General features: G+C 45.5%; 1 protein-coding gene across 1 annotated transcript in view; it reads left to right on the forward strand.

Moving 5' to 3' along the window:
- The first annotated feature begins 530 nt into the window (after positions 1-530).
- The window catches only part of LOC127020173 (guanylate cyclase soluble subunit beta-2-like), a 32,044-nt gene continuing 16,014 nt past the window's right edge, over positions 531-16,560 (forward strand). The window contains exons 1-6 of the mRNA XM_050902639.1: positions 531-636; positions 4,470-4,549; positions 14,436-14,509; positions 15,369-15,463; positions 15,658-15,818; positions 16,227-16,326. Of these exons, the coding sequence (XP_050758596.1) occupies positions 531-636; positions 4,470-4,549; positions 14,436-14,509; positions 15,369-15,463; positions 15,658-15,818; positions 16,227-16,326 (616 nt within the window). The remainder of the gene's footprint in view (positions 637-4,469; positions 4,550-14,435; positions 14,510-15,368; positions 15,464-15,657; positions 15,819-16,226; positions 16,327-16,560) is intronic.

A 16,560-nucleotide genomic window follows, 5' to 3' on the forward strand; every position in this document is an offset into this window, starting at 1 on the left:
GAATTGGAGGTTCACCTACAGCTGATGGGCAGCCTGAAGGCCAGGCTCCATGACAGTCAGCCCAGGGCTTGAGATGGCCCAAGCTACCTGCCAGGAAGCAGCACTTCCCATTCGTTTGCCCATGAAAAAGAGTGTTTATCGTTAAAGCTCCAGCCCCTGTTCCCTGAGTCACTAAGCAAATATTTCCACTGAGTTCAAGAGTCCGGGAGGGCTGTCAGAGGAGTGCCGGGACGGCGGCACCCGTAGTCGCTGACTCGCCGGGAGGCAGCAGGGCTTCCTCTCCTGACACCCCTCTCCCCCCGGAGCCTTGGGTCCTCCTGGCCAGGTGCCAGGGGGGCTGGCACCCCCTGGGCGGAGGGGTCCAGCTCCCCCGTCTCTCAGCAGCGGGGTAGCAGAGGAAGGATCACCTCTGCCTTCCCACGGCCCCATGCAAACGCACCCACCGGCAGCAGCCGCCTGCGGGCAGAGGCCAAGGTATGCCAGTGCCTCGCTTTGTCTGCCACTGCCTCTGCTCTCTAGAGGCTCCAACCATGACCGAGCTGACCTACAAGCCTGGTAGCCGGGTCTCTGACCTGAGCGTTTTTGAGCATGTCCAGAGCCAGACCCAGGCACTGAGCGCTTTCCAGGTATACACAGGTACTGAGCAGGGTTTCCTTTTTTTTCCCCTTTCATTTTCTAGAACATAATCTTTGATCTAGGCACCCAGAATTCCCCCCCAAAAGGCCAGTGTCCTTTTGTGACCTTGCCATCAATCCAACTGCCTTTAAGAAGGCTCTTAATTAACTTGCAAGGGTTTGGGTTCACCTTAGATAAAGACCTTCAAGAATTCTCCTCCTCAAAGATTTCCAATTTTATTTCATTTTTTACATCAAGTAGGCATCTTAGCAGAACAAGAATTTAACAAATATGTGCATTAATGAAAAACATGTAGGATGAATGTTAACTGCAAACCTTGTCTCTAGTACCGGATTGTTCAGGAAAATAAAAGCAAGTAAATTCTAGGATGGTCCCGAGGTGTTTTAGAAAAAACAGGAGCAACGCTTGTGCTATTTTAGCCATTTCATTGTCGAAATGCTATCACAGTTTAGCAACTCCTAGACATCAGGCAACAGTTCAGCAAACCTCGCTTAGTTTGCAGATTTCTTAAAACCAGGAATGCCAAAGATTTTTTTCCTGCCAAATTAGGTGAAGTCAGCCAAATGCAAAGGTGTAAATCCTGTCTTCTTGTGTACTCAGTGCCTCTAGCTGTTCTCAGGACCTGGCAGAGATTGAAGTTGCCTGCTATTAGCAACTAGAAAAAACATGAGGCAGAATGCCAGCTTCTAAATTAAACAAACAAAAATCCTTTTCTAGTTAAGTTTTAAAGACATGTATATTTCTTTCACACCCAGCATTCAATACATAGTCAAGTTTAAGTGAGCAGCTGGAAAAGTACCAGAGAGTTATATATACTTATATTGCTATAAGAAAGACTGCATTTCTGAACGCATCCCAAAGATCTATGAAGACGTCCCTCGTTCTGTCTCCGGGCCAGCTGGACTATTAGGAGTTGGGAAGATTTTTTGATCAGAGTGGAAAGTCCTTAAGATCATTTCACAAGCCCCATCAATGAGCCTAATGCTGGTCCAGTTGCCATAGGAGAAACATATCTAAAGAATTTTGCAATTAGTTAAAAGGGTGATTCATGTCATTGCAGATTTTCACTCAGGGAGAGTGGCATGGGTTGTTTGGGTTTCTTTTTAATTTTTTATTTAATGCTGCTTTCATATTTCAGAACTGCCCTGACTTCAAGGAACAGTCAGACATCCAAAAAAGCCCTTATTCAAATACATCTGTTACCCTTAATGACACATTCCAAACACTCCTTCACTGTGGATAAGAGAACAACACATATATAAACGCATTTCTGAAACGGAGAGAAATGATTAAAAGTGACCTGTTTATTGAAGTTTTGTGTGATGTATAGCTGGTACACCACATAAAGGAGCTGTGGTGTTACTTACCACATACACTCGGGTCCCAGTAAATACACCACTGGGCTGTCTAAAGAGTGACATATGGTGCTTACTAACAAGAAAACATGTATAGATGCCTATGAGAAGAAATGCTATGATATTCCAGAGTTGCTTTTTAGTATTTGTAGGAAAGTATCCAGAAAGAAGAGAGGAGCATCAAAGTCCAGCTCTGCATACCTTCTGCCAAACTCCTAAAAAACTCACTAGGAAGCCAGTATGTTCTGAAGAGGGCTAAATAGCTGAAAAAAACATGTGGTGAAATAGATGCAATTCTTTCCATAGGGAAAATTAATTTTCTAGTCCTATCTCTCCAGAGCCCAAATCATTAACATTCTCTCTCTCTCTCTTCATGTCCTCTTCCACTTCTCCTCTCTTTCTTAGATATTTGTCACCAAAAAAAATAATCCAAGCCAGACTTCCCTGCATAGAAATCTACACCGTACCAACCAATCCTTTACGTAACTCTGCCAAGCTCTTGCCCATGAGTGTCAGCATTAGCTTATGACATTATTTTTAGGATTTTCCCTTCTGATCGAAACTCTTTGCACCAATGTCTGTGGCTTCCTCCTCCTGTGCGCAGCTGCCCCAGCCATCAAGGTCTTTGAAACCACCACAGCGCTGAACACAAACTGGACCAAGGCAGGAGGCTCTCATTGCTGCAAAGGCGTTACTTGTGCCAGATGTCTTTCTTTAAAAATATACTTTTATATATATACACACACACACATATATACACATGTGTATATATATATTATTTGTTATTCTCAGTAGAGAGTTCTAGTTTGCTTACCAACAATGCATAGCTTAAGACCTACCTCCTCATTTATAGTAGCATACCTATTGCTGACACATATCTTAAGGAGGCCTTCTAAACTTGAAACTTAAACATTTGATTAAAAATTAATATGCCTTTCAGGCCTACTGGCACATGAAGTCCATTGGAGCCCAGCTGCTGCATGTGGCAAGGCGGTGCCAAGCTGGCTGTCAGATGCACACAGTGCTTGATTAGACTCATTGCTGACAGGAGCTTCATCCAAGGTCTCATTTCTGCAGCCGTAAGGAAAAAAGACGTCTACTTTAGGTTGGCAGGAATTTAACCATTAGAGCAGGATTTTTAGTCACAGTGTTTTCTCCTTGGTATTATGCGATGGGTGGAATGCAGAGGATTTTGCTCTGTGTTTTAGTGAAGACCTGTGGCAATGGCAGAAATTGTCATTCAAGAATTTCCCAGGCCTATGAGAATGATTTGGCTTCAAGGATTGTGCGTCCAAACACACAGATTACCCAATAAAATCCATTACTTTCCTGGTGCTCATCAGTCCTAGTCCTATGAATCAAGAGCTCTGTTGGGTAATCCTGCATCTTAATTATATTTCGGTGACATGCATGGATTTGAAATATTCTTCAGGATTACTTTGACCACAAAGTGCTCTGGTGCTGGATGGCTGTTCAAAGAGCTCTGCCTCATTTTCCCCTTGTTTAAGCATTGTGCAAGGAAATATTTGCAATGCACAAGAAGATGCAGGGGTCACAGGAACAATCCTGAACGTGGGACAGATTTTCAGACAGTTATGCCATAAGCAGTACTTGTCAGAAGAGCCCAGAGCCCGGGCAGCCTGCATGACAGCAGCGACCTTCCTGCTTAGGGCCAGGCGCTGTTTTGGCATCAGAATATTCCATTGCTATTCCCATCTCTTATCCCCAAAGCATGGGAACCAAGGCATATAGCTAAGGATGTTAGCCTATATTAGAAAAACAGCCTCAAAAGGTAGTCTAATATTTCTTACTCAATTAACAATTCTCGCACTTTAGGTGTGGAAGCAGGCAATATCTTCTCTTTAATGCCCATACTTACAGGTGGGGCGAGAGAAGATGTGTCGCCCTAGAAGCCCCAGCAAGTTCCATACGTAAAACTACATTGCAATTTTTGGTAGCTGGATGTTGCCATGCGGCAAAATGAGGACTGAAGCTGTTGGCTTAGGGGCAACAAACAGCAGTCTGGTAAGCAGTGCAAGCCAATGTAACTTGGAGTCTTGTCATCTCAATGGCCAATCCTTTGAAAGACCTGTTGCTATAGATTTGGGTTGGCTTTACCTGTGATATTCCTTCCTGCATCTCTGCTTTCAGCTGTAGTTAAGATTATAGTAACTAGCCTATACATGTTACTGGACAGCAGGATTACTGTTGTTTTTAATGTGTTACACCATCAGGCAAGCTGTTGGGACAGAACAGCTGGACAAGTTGGAGCTAGCCTCCTCCCAATTAGCTGCTTGGTGGTTCTGCTTCTCAGTTAAAAACTTACATCTCTCCAGTTTTACATTTGTACTTGCTTATTTCAGCCAACAAAAGAAGGTCCAGAGTACACATCTGATGGCCAGCAGCTCTGGAGTTATATGCTGGATCATCTCCCCTATGCCCTATTGTGTGTTGCACCGCTTTTATGTTTTCCCTTAGGAAAATGTGGACGCCACCATTCACCTGCATTACAAGTATCACTTGTACGAGGCTTTGAAGAGATGGTACAGCATAATCTGGTAACTGACGTTTACTTTATGCAGCGTACAGGCCCGTCAAGCAAAAACAAATCAACATTTTAAAAACTAATTCACAAATTAGTTTTAATCTATTTCTCACAAACGCTGCTACTGGCAAAGGACTGTGAGGATGTCTGGTCCTTCGGGCTCCTCACCAGCCTGGCAGCCTTTTCTAGCAGCTCGCACATACTGCACGCTGCGATGGCTATGCTGTGTGGCACAGATTTCCCCAGTAAAGGTTCATTTGGAGCTGGTTTGTTTGCATTGCAGTGCTTCAGAAATACTCAGCTTCCCCTTTCCCAGAAGGCTATTCTGTCAGAGTGGGAAAAAGAAGGGAGAAAAGAAAGGGGGAAACTAGCCAAGCAGCAACAAAGGAGGCGAGGAAAGCCACAGCACGCTCCTTGAGGGGCTGCAGGCACTGCTGTGCATGCAGCAGAGAGGACAAATTACACCAACAGCAGTGTGATCCTGCACACTTTGAAACAGTTACATGCACACAAACAAATTACAGCGTGCTTGCTGGCCACACAAGCAAAGTACAGTGCGTTTGCTGTCTCCATATTATTCCATGCTGCCAAAGTTCACGTTGCACCTCTGAGCTATAATTCGTATTACAGTACAGCTCCTGTTTTACATGTGCATATACACATCATCCCACTTCACCAATTCCACAGCCATGTCCCACCCTAGCTCTTGTCCCCGTGACTCTGTGAAAGACCAGGACTTGGATTTCCCTTGCTTTCAGCAGTGAATGCAGCAGTCCTGGTCGGGAAAAACAGGAGCAAAGCTGGCACACACACAGCAGTAAGGGGTTAGCTGCAGCTGCAAACAATTTTTTAAAAGGCCAATGACATGTCCAGATTTGGGCAGCTTTCTGCTACGTCCATCGTGAGGACAATGCCAGTTTCCAAGCGTATGACAAATCTACACTGGAGCATGGGACACACACACACTAACAGACCAGTTCTGATACTACTAGCGGCATAGAACTGAGCTCAAGCTATTTCTCCTGCTTCTTGGACAGCTTTTACAGTCTTTGTCAAGTTCTTTGTAGCTACAACTAAACTGCTTCATCCAGCTAGGGCAGCACTAGTTCAAGTGAACTAGAGAGGGGTGCAGATACACATTCTTATTCTAAATAAAATAGCCTTTCGACAAAATAATTCATCTTAAAATAAATGAGAGACGTTTATTCCCTAGCTTCACTCAAAGACACACTATATAGAACCATTTTTGATGAAACCAAGGTGGTCCAAGTCAAGAATGGAAAACACTGGGATTGACAAAACAAATTATCAAAGGAAAAATCAATTTCAAAGGGAATTGCTGGAGATCTCAAATATATGTAGCTCCACATTTAATATTAAAAACCTCAAAATCTCAGTTGTATTATATCTAGTATTCATATCAGTGCAAAACCAAGCACAAATCCAAAACCAGAACAAAGACTGCTATTGTCCCCGAATTAACCTGTAAGAGCTATTGGATAGCCACAGTACATTATAAACAGACCAAAAAGGTGCAGTGCATTTTCAGTAGCTAGCCTGGGCTAGTAAGACTTTTTTTTTTTTGACCATTGCTAGTTTACAGAAAGGTACTTTCTGTTCCTGAGGATTAGTGTAATCAGCCACAGCAGAAGTCAGACCAACAATTTAAACATTGGGGTGAATCTTTTTAAACATCTAATGCTAGCTGGTTTTGCTATATTGTTCTAATTTGTGGGGGAAGGACCTTCCTGCATTACAATATAAATTCATTGTATAAAGATACACAGGGAAGACAGAATACACAATAAACATCAGAAAGTGCATCAGAGGGATCATGCCTCAGGTTTTCTTGGTAGTGTAGAGCTTAGTTCTTCTCCGCTCTGCACATCATCTCAACAGACTGCGCCTTTTGAGTTTGTTCATCATTGATTGGATGGAGGGGGTGGTTTAAGGCTGAAAGGAAAATTACGGAGCTTTTGGGGTAATCCTCTGAAGGGATTTGCCAGGGTGACAGCCACTCCCCCATCACACGATGCAGCTGCCCTCGTCCCTACCCAGCCCTCCAAGGACAAATGGCTGGCAAGTCAGGTGCTGGTTAGATCATCACCAACACCTACAGTTTCGAAAGGAGAGATCAAAAAGGAGATTACAGTTGTAGGTGGAGACACAGAAAACACAAGGCTACCTTCAACTACCTCTTACTACTTGCTATCAGCTAGTCTGTATCTGAGTTTCTTATCCCACCAACTCACCCTGCCACAGACAGGTGGGTCACTTTAATTCCCCAGTTAAGCCCTTACTCCTTGTAGAGCCCATTACAAAAAATAAAGCTGTTCTAAGAACCAACCAGCACCTATTGCCTTCCTCACTCCTGATCATGGCATTTCTCCCTGTGCAGGAGGAATAGGAGCCTTCATCCCACTGTGCCTTTAAAGACCCACGAGCACACACTGGGCATGGAGGCAAGCACTTCTTCATTCTTTCAGTCTTCCTTTTCCTTCCACTTCACTACAATCTAAATTTCTTCCTTAGAACTTACATTCTTTTAACTCGTTAGCCATGCTTGCTTGGACATTTATAAACTCCTGGTTAATAGCCCTTCTGCTCAACAAATCTACAGAGTTTCCTTAGAGCTCCTTAGCTGACTCTCTCATCCCTTGAGACCTCTCTTGCATTACCATCACAGATTTCCACCTGGATTTTCCAGGAGAGTTTACTACTCCCTATTTAACACTCCCTAATTACTTACAAACTTCACTTCTCTTGCTTAAGCAAAGTAAATTTTTTGTATACCTCCTCCTTTTCCCAAAGTGCATCGCTGTCAAAGCTCAGGTCCAATTCTTCTTGGGGATCATGGGAGCTGTAGTCCTCTGAAAACTGAGACCATGCTGGGCTTGTGCCCCTCCTAAAGCTGTAGAACAGTTTGTCCCTGTTGACAAAAAAGGATGTTAAGCTTCACCTTTGCACAGAATGGGCCCAAGTATTTTTCAGTCAAAGATACCACACGGGATATAGCTCACAGATTCAGTTCAAACGAAGAAAGCTAGAGTAAACATGTATTTGTTAATAATGGTATGAGAAATCTAAGCACACTGTATAATTAACACTATTGCAAAATATTACTCGGAGGAGTAAAAGCAGTAAGGAAGCTGAATGTTACATCTAAAGCACCAAGACAGCATGCGTGGTAGGTGGTTTGGTGGGAAAGGGTAGCCAAGGAGAAAGCTCACTAGAAGAAAGAGCTGTTTGATTTGAACAAGGCTGGATGCAATGGAGGCTGGGGCAGACCTCAGACAAGAGGAAAGTAAAATCATCAGCATATTCAATAAGATTTGCAATTTAACATTTACAGGTCTAATTAAGACCTACAGCCACAGGAAACCTGAGTCCACCTCTTAAGAACAAAACAGCAGATATTTAATATGCCACAACGGAGGATAGCTGGATTATCATTTGCAAAAATAAAGTAGCAATTTCTCACAATATTAAAGCCAAATAAAGCTAGTGCCAGCATTTACCAGTTATTGGTTTGACATTATTAAGGATGTGCTGCTAAACTGCTTTGGGTTCTTAAACTGGGTCCTTGGAATTTTTTGAGCTACATAGCAGATGATAAGTGACATGAACAGTACCTGAAAGGCCCTCTTTCCAAAGCACAGGGAAGGGACGCTGGTGGGGTGGAAGAGAAATATACCACAGACCCCTCAGACACAACCTTGCTGAACAGCACAGCCTGCACAGGATGGTATTACACTATTTCTTCGTTTGACACAAGCACCTTAAAGTTGGTAGTTACTTTTCCAAAGCAACAAGACACCAGAAAGCGACCAAACAGCTCCATATGCTAATATGTTTGAGCTACGTGGCTCAGAGTACAATACAGATGTAATAGCACAGTGCCAAAGATTGATGAGCCTTGGCTTTTACCCATTTTTGCATTATTCTTGACTGCATTCTTCCAGTCTCCTGGATAACTGTGCCGTCTGTGAGCTGCACCAGAAGAGAGCCTGGCCCAGGCAGTCGAGACAAATGATTCTTTGTAGCTTGTTGCAGTGATGTTAAAGCTGGAACAAATTTCATTAAATAGCAATCAGAGGCAAAAATACAAGTAATGAGCTATTTTCTATTTAGAAAACAAAGCTATTGGATGCTAGCTCTTGAATGTAAGTAGCGATACAAGAGGCAAGCTAACAAAAATACCCAGAGGAACGTGCATAGAGACTTTAACCAGAAAGTTTCACACAGCAGATGTACCTACAGGGCCTGTTTCTCCTTTGCATGACACACATTTTCACAGATGCAGCCCTGACTTCCCCAGCTCAGAGAAGATGAGTGCCTGGGAAGGGAAGCGCCAGGGCGGGTCACGCACAGGGAGAGAGAACTCCACGGCAGCACACGTGGAAAGCCGGGGGAGAGGGCACGATGCCAAAGGCCATCCAGCTCTCGGAGCAAATCGCTCATTTCTTCAATTCCCTCCCCGGCAGCGGGGTAAAGGGCACTTGTGAATAGGTTTTGGACCTGAGCCGGTAACTCTTCTCGACAGTTTTGCAAAGCCGATTTAAATACTATTGACCCAGCCTCCCAGCTCCAGCTCAGCTTAACGATAACCAGAGGAGTTGGGGTTTTGAAAGCTTTCTTGAGGGTAAAGCCTGCACTAGTACAATTTCACTGCTGTTGAGTTAGTTTACGTTAATGACATTTAAATTTTGCCCAGCGTCTTTAATAAGAATTCAAATATAACTGTTGGGGTTTTTAAACATATATTTCAAAAATTGGAGCCATCCAAACTATGCAGAGCAGCACATCTTCTGTGTTTATTTTTATTCCTAATCTAGACTCTACATCAGCTGTCCTCATGGTTTGGTAGCATGAAGTACTGGAAGCCTACCAATACATATATATAAAACTTCCTTTTTGGTTCCCATTGGTAGAAGGACAGATTCTTTTTCTCTTCGCGTCACTAAAAAGTCACTCTGCAGGCTAATTCAAGACAAATGTGAACACATGATATCTGAACAACGGACGTGAGGCTGTGTTTGAAGGAATTATGCTGAAAAGGACCGTGTCCTGGGGGTCTTCAGTAGGAGAGAGTGCTGGCAACCACTTGGAGAAAGGATTCTGTTACTGCTGTGGTATTTGGGGCTCCAGACTGCAATGTTTAGAATGTGCTCCGCTCAGACGGTTATGGGAGCAGCCCCTCCACCATGGCAACTAACATATGGCTTTGCATTGTTGCTAATAATCACACAACAGAAAGAAAAAGAAATAAAAAGGAGGACGTCCTTGCATACACAGACTATTAAAGTCTATGACTGCATTCTCCAAGGCTGTAACCAGAAGTTATAAATTGCTATGTTGCATATTTTCACTTCTCATCTAATTGAAAAAACAGCGTATACAGTTTTTGCAGATAGCCCATTTATTTTGCTGAACTACCTAGAGCTCAAGGATGCTGTTTAGTACTAGCTGGGTACAAGCACAACAAAAGGCCAGGGGAAATTGGCTCTTGATATAATTACTTTTGTCAGGTATGGATGAGTATCTTTTTTGCAAGGCCACAGCACCCCCTTTCCAAATTAATGGATCTTTTGCCACAAAGGCAGAAGAAATACAAGACACACTTGCTCACAAACTGCTGGGAAGGTTGCAGAATTTTACAGGGTTAGCAGCACAGTCCTAAGGCTGCTGTTTGGCTTCCAGACACATCACTGTTAGCAATTTATAAGGCACTGATGCACTTGGTCTGTAGTTGACCCCATCCTCAGCACTGGACACCAAGCTGGTTATGGGAGAAAGGATAGGCTGTGCACAGGTGAAGCCCACGGAGGACTTTTCAGACATCCTTCAACTGAAGGTATCCTGTGCCCTCGCAATGAGGCTCAGCCTCACAGGATAGAGACCAGGAGAATACCAATGCACAGTTCTGTCTGAACGTATCCCCATCCACCCTATGTGTTCTGGGAAGCAAGAAACCCTCTGAAGCTAAAGACATCCTGCTCCAGCCTCTCCTTTACATACTCAAATATACCTGCTCCGCTGCCACTGCAGCAGGTAGCAATTTGTGTCAATGCCAGACCACTGCAACGGGGTCCAGTATAGACTGAGAGACCTGACTATGCTGCACCAAGAGAGACCATAATCGCCATCACTGGAGCACAGCAACAGATTGGGAAGGGGAGTATTGTTGTCTTCATTTTACACAGAGTGGGCTGAGATACAGAAACATGTAGGGTGTTCTGTCTTTGATTAAGGACTGGTGATTACACATGGAAATAGCTGCTGATCTCAAAATTCTAGGAAGCACCTATTACATTGTGCCAAAGGAATACAGAAATTTTAGAAAGAGTCACACCAGAACTGTATCATAAATTTTTCTCTCTTGCTTTCTGTTCTCTTACTTGGAAGGCTTCTGTTATCCAGCTAGAAATGACAGAGGTGGCTGAGGGCACATCATGGGCCACGGACTGCGAAGGGCAAGCAGCCCAATGACCTGCACACAAACAATCCTGACTTGAAGATTCTTTATCCAATTTTCTCTCATAACAACAAACAGACCTGAAAAAATAGTAGGATCAATTCACTAACCAAAGAAGGGCTAAAGCAATAACGATAAATTCAATTCCAGTATGAATTACCTTGTGCAATATAGATTTACTATACATGTATTAATTTGAATTTTAGATAGCTTATCTGAATTGCATCTCCAAACCTTTTTGATAGTTGGTAGTCTTTGTTACTAAAAATCATCGGATTGCTTATTTAGATGTCACACATATAATAAGAAAAAGAAAAGATACTAAAGTACTAGAAGAGAAGATACTAAAGTACTTTATTTGCAAATCCCTCCAGTGATTCAGGTTTTATAAACCTGAAAATTAGTTTTATTTATGTATAATAGAAATTAATTTATAAATTGAAGGCAATAAGCAAACCCATACAATTCTTAGATGCTGTGGCGTTTATTCCTCTTCCATTTCCTTTAGCTTTATCTTCCTGATTCGTCATTTCTGGTGTCAAATTATTTGCATTCATATCAACGGCAGATTTATGTGGGTAACATTTGCACACACAAAAAATCAGTAACCTCATAGCGAGTTACATTTGTATTGACGGCAGTGACAGCCATGAACGCCTAATCCGATTATTCTTAGTTACTTTGCAGGCTGCGGTAAAGCAGCGAGCCCGGCTGTGCAACTGACCCGCTATTTTTAAGGTAACAAAAATAAGGGTGTTTTCACCCTTTTGGGGGAGAGCCACACATCTGCACGGAAAGCAGCTCCGTCGCCAACGGCGGGGCGAGAGCGGGGCGCGGGCTGCGCGGCCGCGGCGGGGCCCCGGCTCCGGCGGGGAGAGGCCCCCCCCTAGGGGCCGCCGGCCGGGCTGCAGGGCCGGGGGCGGCGGGGCCAGCACCACCTCCTGCTCCGCAGCGGGCACGGGGGCTCCTTACAAGCGCAGTGCGGGCAGGAAAGCAAGAGACAGGTCATCTGTTGCGCTGGCTAATGCTAGCTCCGACAGGTCTATGTTTAAATAAGTATTTGATGTTGTCCAGGAAATACAGAGGGGTTTGCGTCTACGTTTCTACGCTAAGCTAGCCCTCTACGCGCAGCTGCGGGAATACAGCGGGTACGTGGACTTTCATTAGCTCTCTTCTCCGGATCCTGGCTCCGACCTGCGTTTGGCTGAGAAGACAGCTTTTGAGAAGAAACCCGGATCGGTGAGGTCATGGGAGAGTCACCAATGTCTGCGGCATAGAAAGGATGAGGGGAGTATAGAGGAGGCTGTGGGAGGACAGGGACAGCACAGGGCTGGCGGGAGGGCTGCAATCGTTAAAAAAGCAGCCCCCGTGCCCAGTGTAGGGCTGCCACCCAGGTTTTGATGTGCCTGCTGAACATGTACAGCACCTGTGAAAGGGACTGAGCGATCGGAGACAGAGCAACGAGCACAACGTCTCAGAATTGCCACAGCACGAGCAAAACCCTCCCTGCCAGAGCAGCACAGAGCGCTGGCTCAGTACGTGGTCCCCTGTAGCATCCCACAACCCCTGCACCAAACAGCAGCAACGAGGTGGGTGAAATGGGGCTTTCACCACGCACCGGGCTGCCCGTGCGTGTTTGGCTGACAGAGGGCAGAAACTCATCTTTACTGGGGGGAGAGTGTTTTTCCCCAAACAGTTCTCCATAGTGTCCTCTCAGGATTCACTCTCACAAATGACCTACAAATACTTCCAAAAATAAACCTAGGAAATGAGGTAACTCTGCCAGGCACTAAAACCCATGAATTCATTGCATCTAAACCCGATCACTGTATTCCTGCTAACATCCCTACTGCTGTCCTTTCCTCTCAGACGGGCTGAGCGGCTGCAGACGCTGGATGATGGGCAGTCATGTGCAAGTGGCTCCAGCTCCTGCTTCTTGCCAGGCCTATGGCAGCCATACACGGCTCAGCAGCATCCACCAGCCGGACGAAAGATGCTGCTTCTCCCTACAAACTTCCTGTCCTTGGGCAAGTGTGGTTATTGACTCCACCATTACTGTTCCTGCTCTGCTAAGCGCAGTTTTAAGAAAGCCTTGGCAAGAGACACCCTCCTCTCTTGCACCCTCCTGGCTGCTCGCCCCAGCGGGGCCTCGGGAGGTTGGGACCCGGTGAGCCTGGCTGCACTGTGGCGTGTCCAGCCGGGTCTAACCGCACCATGTCCCGCCTGGCCGCGCCGCAGGCTCCAGCAGCGGGGAACAAGGATCGGGAAACCGCCGTGACCTGCGCTCACGTCAGCGGTGCCATTTCACCGAGATGCTCTTCGGCATCACTCGGAATTCCTGCAACGCCGGCAACTGCAGAAAACGCGCGTTTTCTCCTGAAAACCAGACAGGCCAGGCGGCGGAAGCCTCGAACCGCGCCTGCCTGGGCAGCTCCGTGTGCTCCGGCACCGCGTCTCTGCCGGCGGCCGCCGGCTGCCACCGCGCTGGCAGCCGCGGGCGAGAGCAGCGGGGCCGAGCCTGGCCGTGCCGCCGCCCCCCGGGCAGGCAGCGGGGCCGGCGGCGGGGCGGGCGCGGCGGGGGCCGGCGGCGGCGGCGCTGGGGGCGGCTGCCGGAGCCGGCGGCCGGCGGCGGAGGGGCGGCGGCGGCAGGATGGTGAGCGGCCCGCGGGGCGGCGGGCAGGCGGGGGGGCGGGCTCGGGGGGGCTCCCCGAGGCCGGGCTGCGGGGGCCCGCAAGGTCAGGCAGGCAATTCGGACCCTCCTCCAGCCCCGGGCGGTGCCAGGCTGCCCCCGGGGAAGGCAGCGGGGGGTGAGTCGGGACAGACAGCTCCTGTCGGGACAGACAGCTCCTGCCGCTCGCTCCCGGCCCGAGAGACGCGCCGGCTGAGAGCCGCCTGCCTGCCGTGCCGGGGGCAGGCTGCTAACCCGCACTGCTTTGGGGATTTGGAGCACACCATCCTTCGGCTGTTGCTGCTGTGCTAGCGCTACTCACGGTTATGCTTTGGACATGTTTGCCCCCCGCCTCCAGTGTACGGTTCGTCAGTACCAACGCAAAAAATAACGGTCACGGCAAAGCCAAACTTACGTCCCGATGCTGCAGCGGTGCATGGCTGCTGTTCGGCCGCCGCAGGGGCCGTGCCCTAGGCTGCCTGCATGGCACAACAGATCCCTGACCTGGTGTCTCCGGTCTTGTCTTATCTGCAAAACGGGATTGAATGTGTTTGCTCTGTTTTGCTGAATGCTTGTGAAATGCTGAGATAAAGGCTATGCTGTTTACTGAGAGACATAATGGCTGTCAAACATTATTACTTTCTCTTTTGCAATACAAAATTAGCAGTGGAATCTTAAATACAAACAGGTGGCATGTTTGGGCTGCATTTTGAAAATCAGTATGTCTTTTCCATGTTCATATATTTGCTTTTGCAGTATGGATTTATAAATACATGCCTGAAGTCTTTGGTGGTTGAAAAGTATGGTGAAGAAACATGGGAAAAATTAAGGTAATGTGTTCCCAATAAATGTAGTGTGTTGAAAGAAAATGCTCAGGAATTTAGCTGCAGAGGATTCCAATTTCTCACTGGTAAATGGCAGCTGATGGGTATCTCAGGTAATTATTGGAAGTAACTAGCAGGGCAAAAGCAAAAGTTTCTTACCTTGTAACACTTCAAACTCTGATACTAATTTGTCCCAATTAATTTGTTATATCAGATAATTAAGGATGACATTTAGTCTTGTAGACAATTGTGCAATAGACTCGCTGGCTCGCTGTGACAATATCGAAAAGTAATTACACTGAAAAGATGTCATCCTTGATATGAAGTCAGTTTAGTTCCAGTACTTTCAGAAAAGCAGCTAAATATATCATCTTCTCTGGTTTTGTCTTTACTTTATGAGCTATCTGGTATTTTCCAAGATATAAAGATATATAAGTGATGCTTAGATACATACATATAATAGCCATTGAAGCCAATATAAAAAATCAGCAAGTTTTTGGTCAAGTCTGTGGAGACCCAAGAGCTTGATATTGTGGCCACATTTAACGACAAGCCAGTGGACCAGAAGGCAAACTAAAACTCCACTTGCTCTAACACCCGCAGTATGATGCCCTAATCCTTGAAAGAATTTACCATAATACCATAATGTGAAATAGCAGAAACGGAGAGGTGGACACCACCATTCAGCCATGTTAAAGTAACGCTCTTAAACCATTAGGGGAAGTAGCGTGTTCCAATACAACGCTTGAAGGAGGTTAAAGAGTGGGTTAACAGCAAACAGTGCTTCATGAATGCCAGTTGGGTCACCCCAGCGTGTTGTATTTACAGCACTGCTGAGACAAGAATATTGTCTTCTCTGTTGCAGACTGCAGGCTGGCGTCCAGGATTCTTTCTTGACTTTTGAGGTTTACAAAGATGAGATCACAATGCAGCTCGTCGACAAAGCCTGCAAAATATTAGGTATGCATCACTGTGCCTCAAAAATGAACCATCCTGGGTCATGCCTGAGACTGCAGACCAGGTTTTAGTCTCCTGTGCTCTTTGGAATGCCCTTCCTATGCTGCAAATTTTCTGCTTTCGCTCTTAATCCACCTGACAGCATTTCAAGAACTTCCAAGCCTTTCTTATTCATTAAGGTATCTTTATTTTGCCAGGTGTTCCTGCTGACATGGTTCTGAGAGAGTTTGGAGAATATTTCTTTGAATTCTGTAAACGCTCAGGCTATGACCACATGCTGAGGACACTGGGTGGAAATCTCTATGAGTTCATAGAGAACCTGGATGCATTGCACAGCTACCTGTCCCTTTCTTACCAGGCAAGTTCAAGTAGGTATTGGGTGGACTGAGCCAGAGCAGGTATGGGTGGACTCTGCCAGAGTTTGTAACACAAGGAACAGCATCTCATAGGTCTGAACAAATAATGGAAAAAGATGCTATAACAGGCTCTCCTATGTTCTGAAACGGATTACTCCAAAATGTTAGGACAATTTTTTAAAATAATTTTTTCTGAGTAGTCCTCAACATTAGATATTATTTCGTACATTGGCTCTAATGCATAGTAGATTTTCCTTCACAGATAATCATATTCAATTTTCTGTTTTTCAGCTTATTCATATTACTGTTTATTTTATTAAGACATGAGATGCTTTTTTACAAGTGGAATTCACCAGTATTCTTTATCAGAAAAAGATATTGAGCTTTTGTTTTTGTTTGTTTTTCCTCAGGAGATGAATGCACCATCTTTTAGAGTAGAAAAGAATGAAGACGGGTCAATGCATTTACATTACTATTCAGACAGAAGAGGTCTGTGCCATATTGTGCCAGGTAATCAGATAGAATGCAGAGTACAGATCAGGTGGTAATGCAATATATATACAGAGTGATCATATATTTGCAGTTATACTTTGCTCAATTTCAGAATCTTTTTTCGGATGAGGACTGGCCATGGAACTGAAGCCTGGTAGAGTTTAGTCACCAGACATCTGACCTCGGTATTCCCCTACTGCCTGATCACTCCTAGCTCCCAGTAGCTTCCATCAAGGTTTATGATATGACAAC

This window comes from Gymnogyps californianus, chromosome 10 (genome assembly GCF_018139145.2).
Source record: "Gymnogyps californianus isolate 813 chromosome 10, ASM1813914v2, whole genome shotgun sequence".
NCBI classification, from domain to species: domain Eukaryota; kingdom Metazoa; phylum Chordata; class Aves; order Accipitriformes; family Cathartidae; genus Gymnogyps; species Gymnogyps californianus.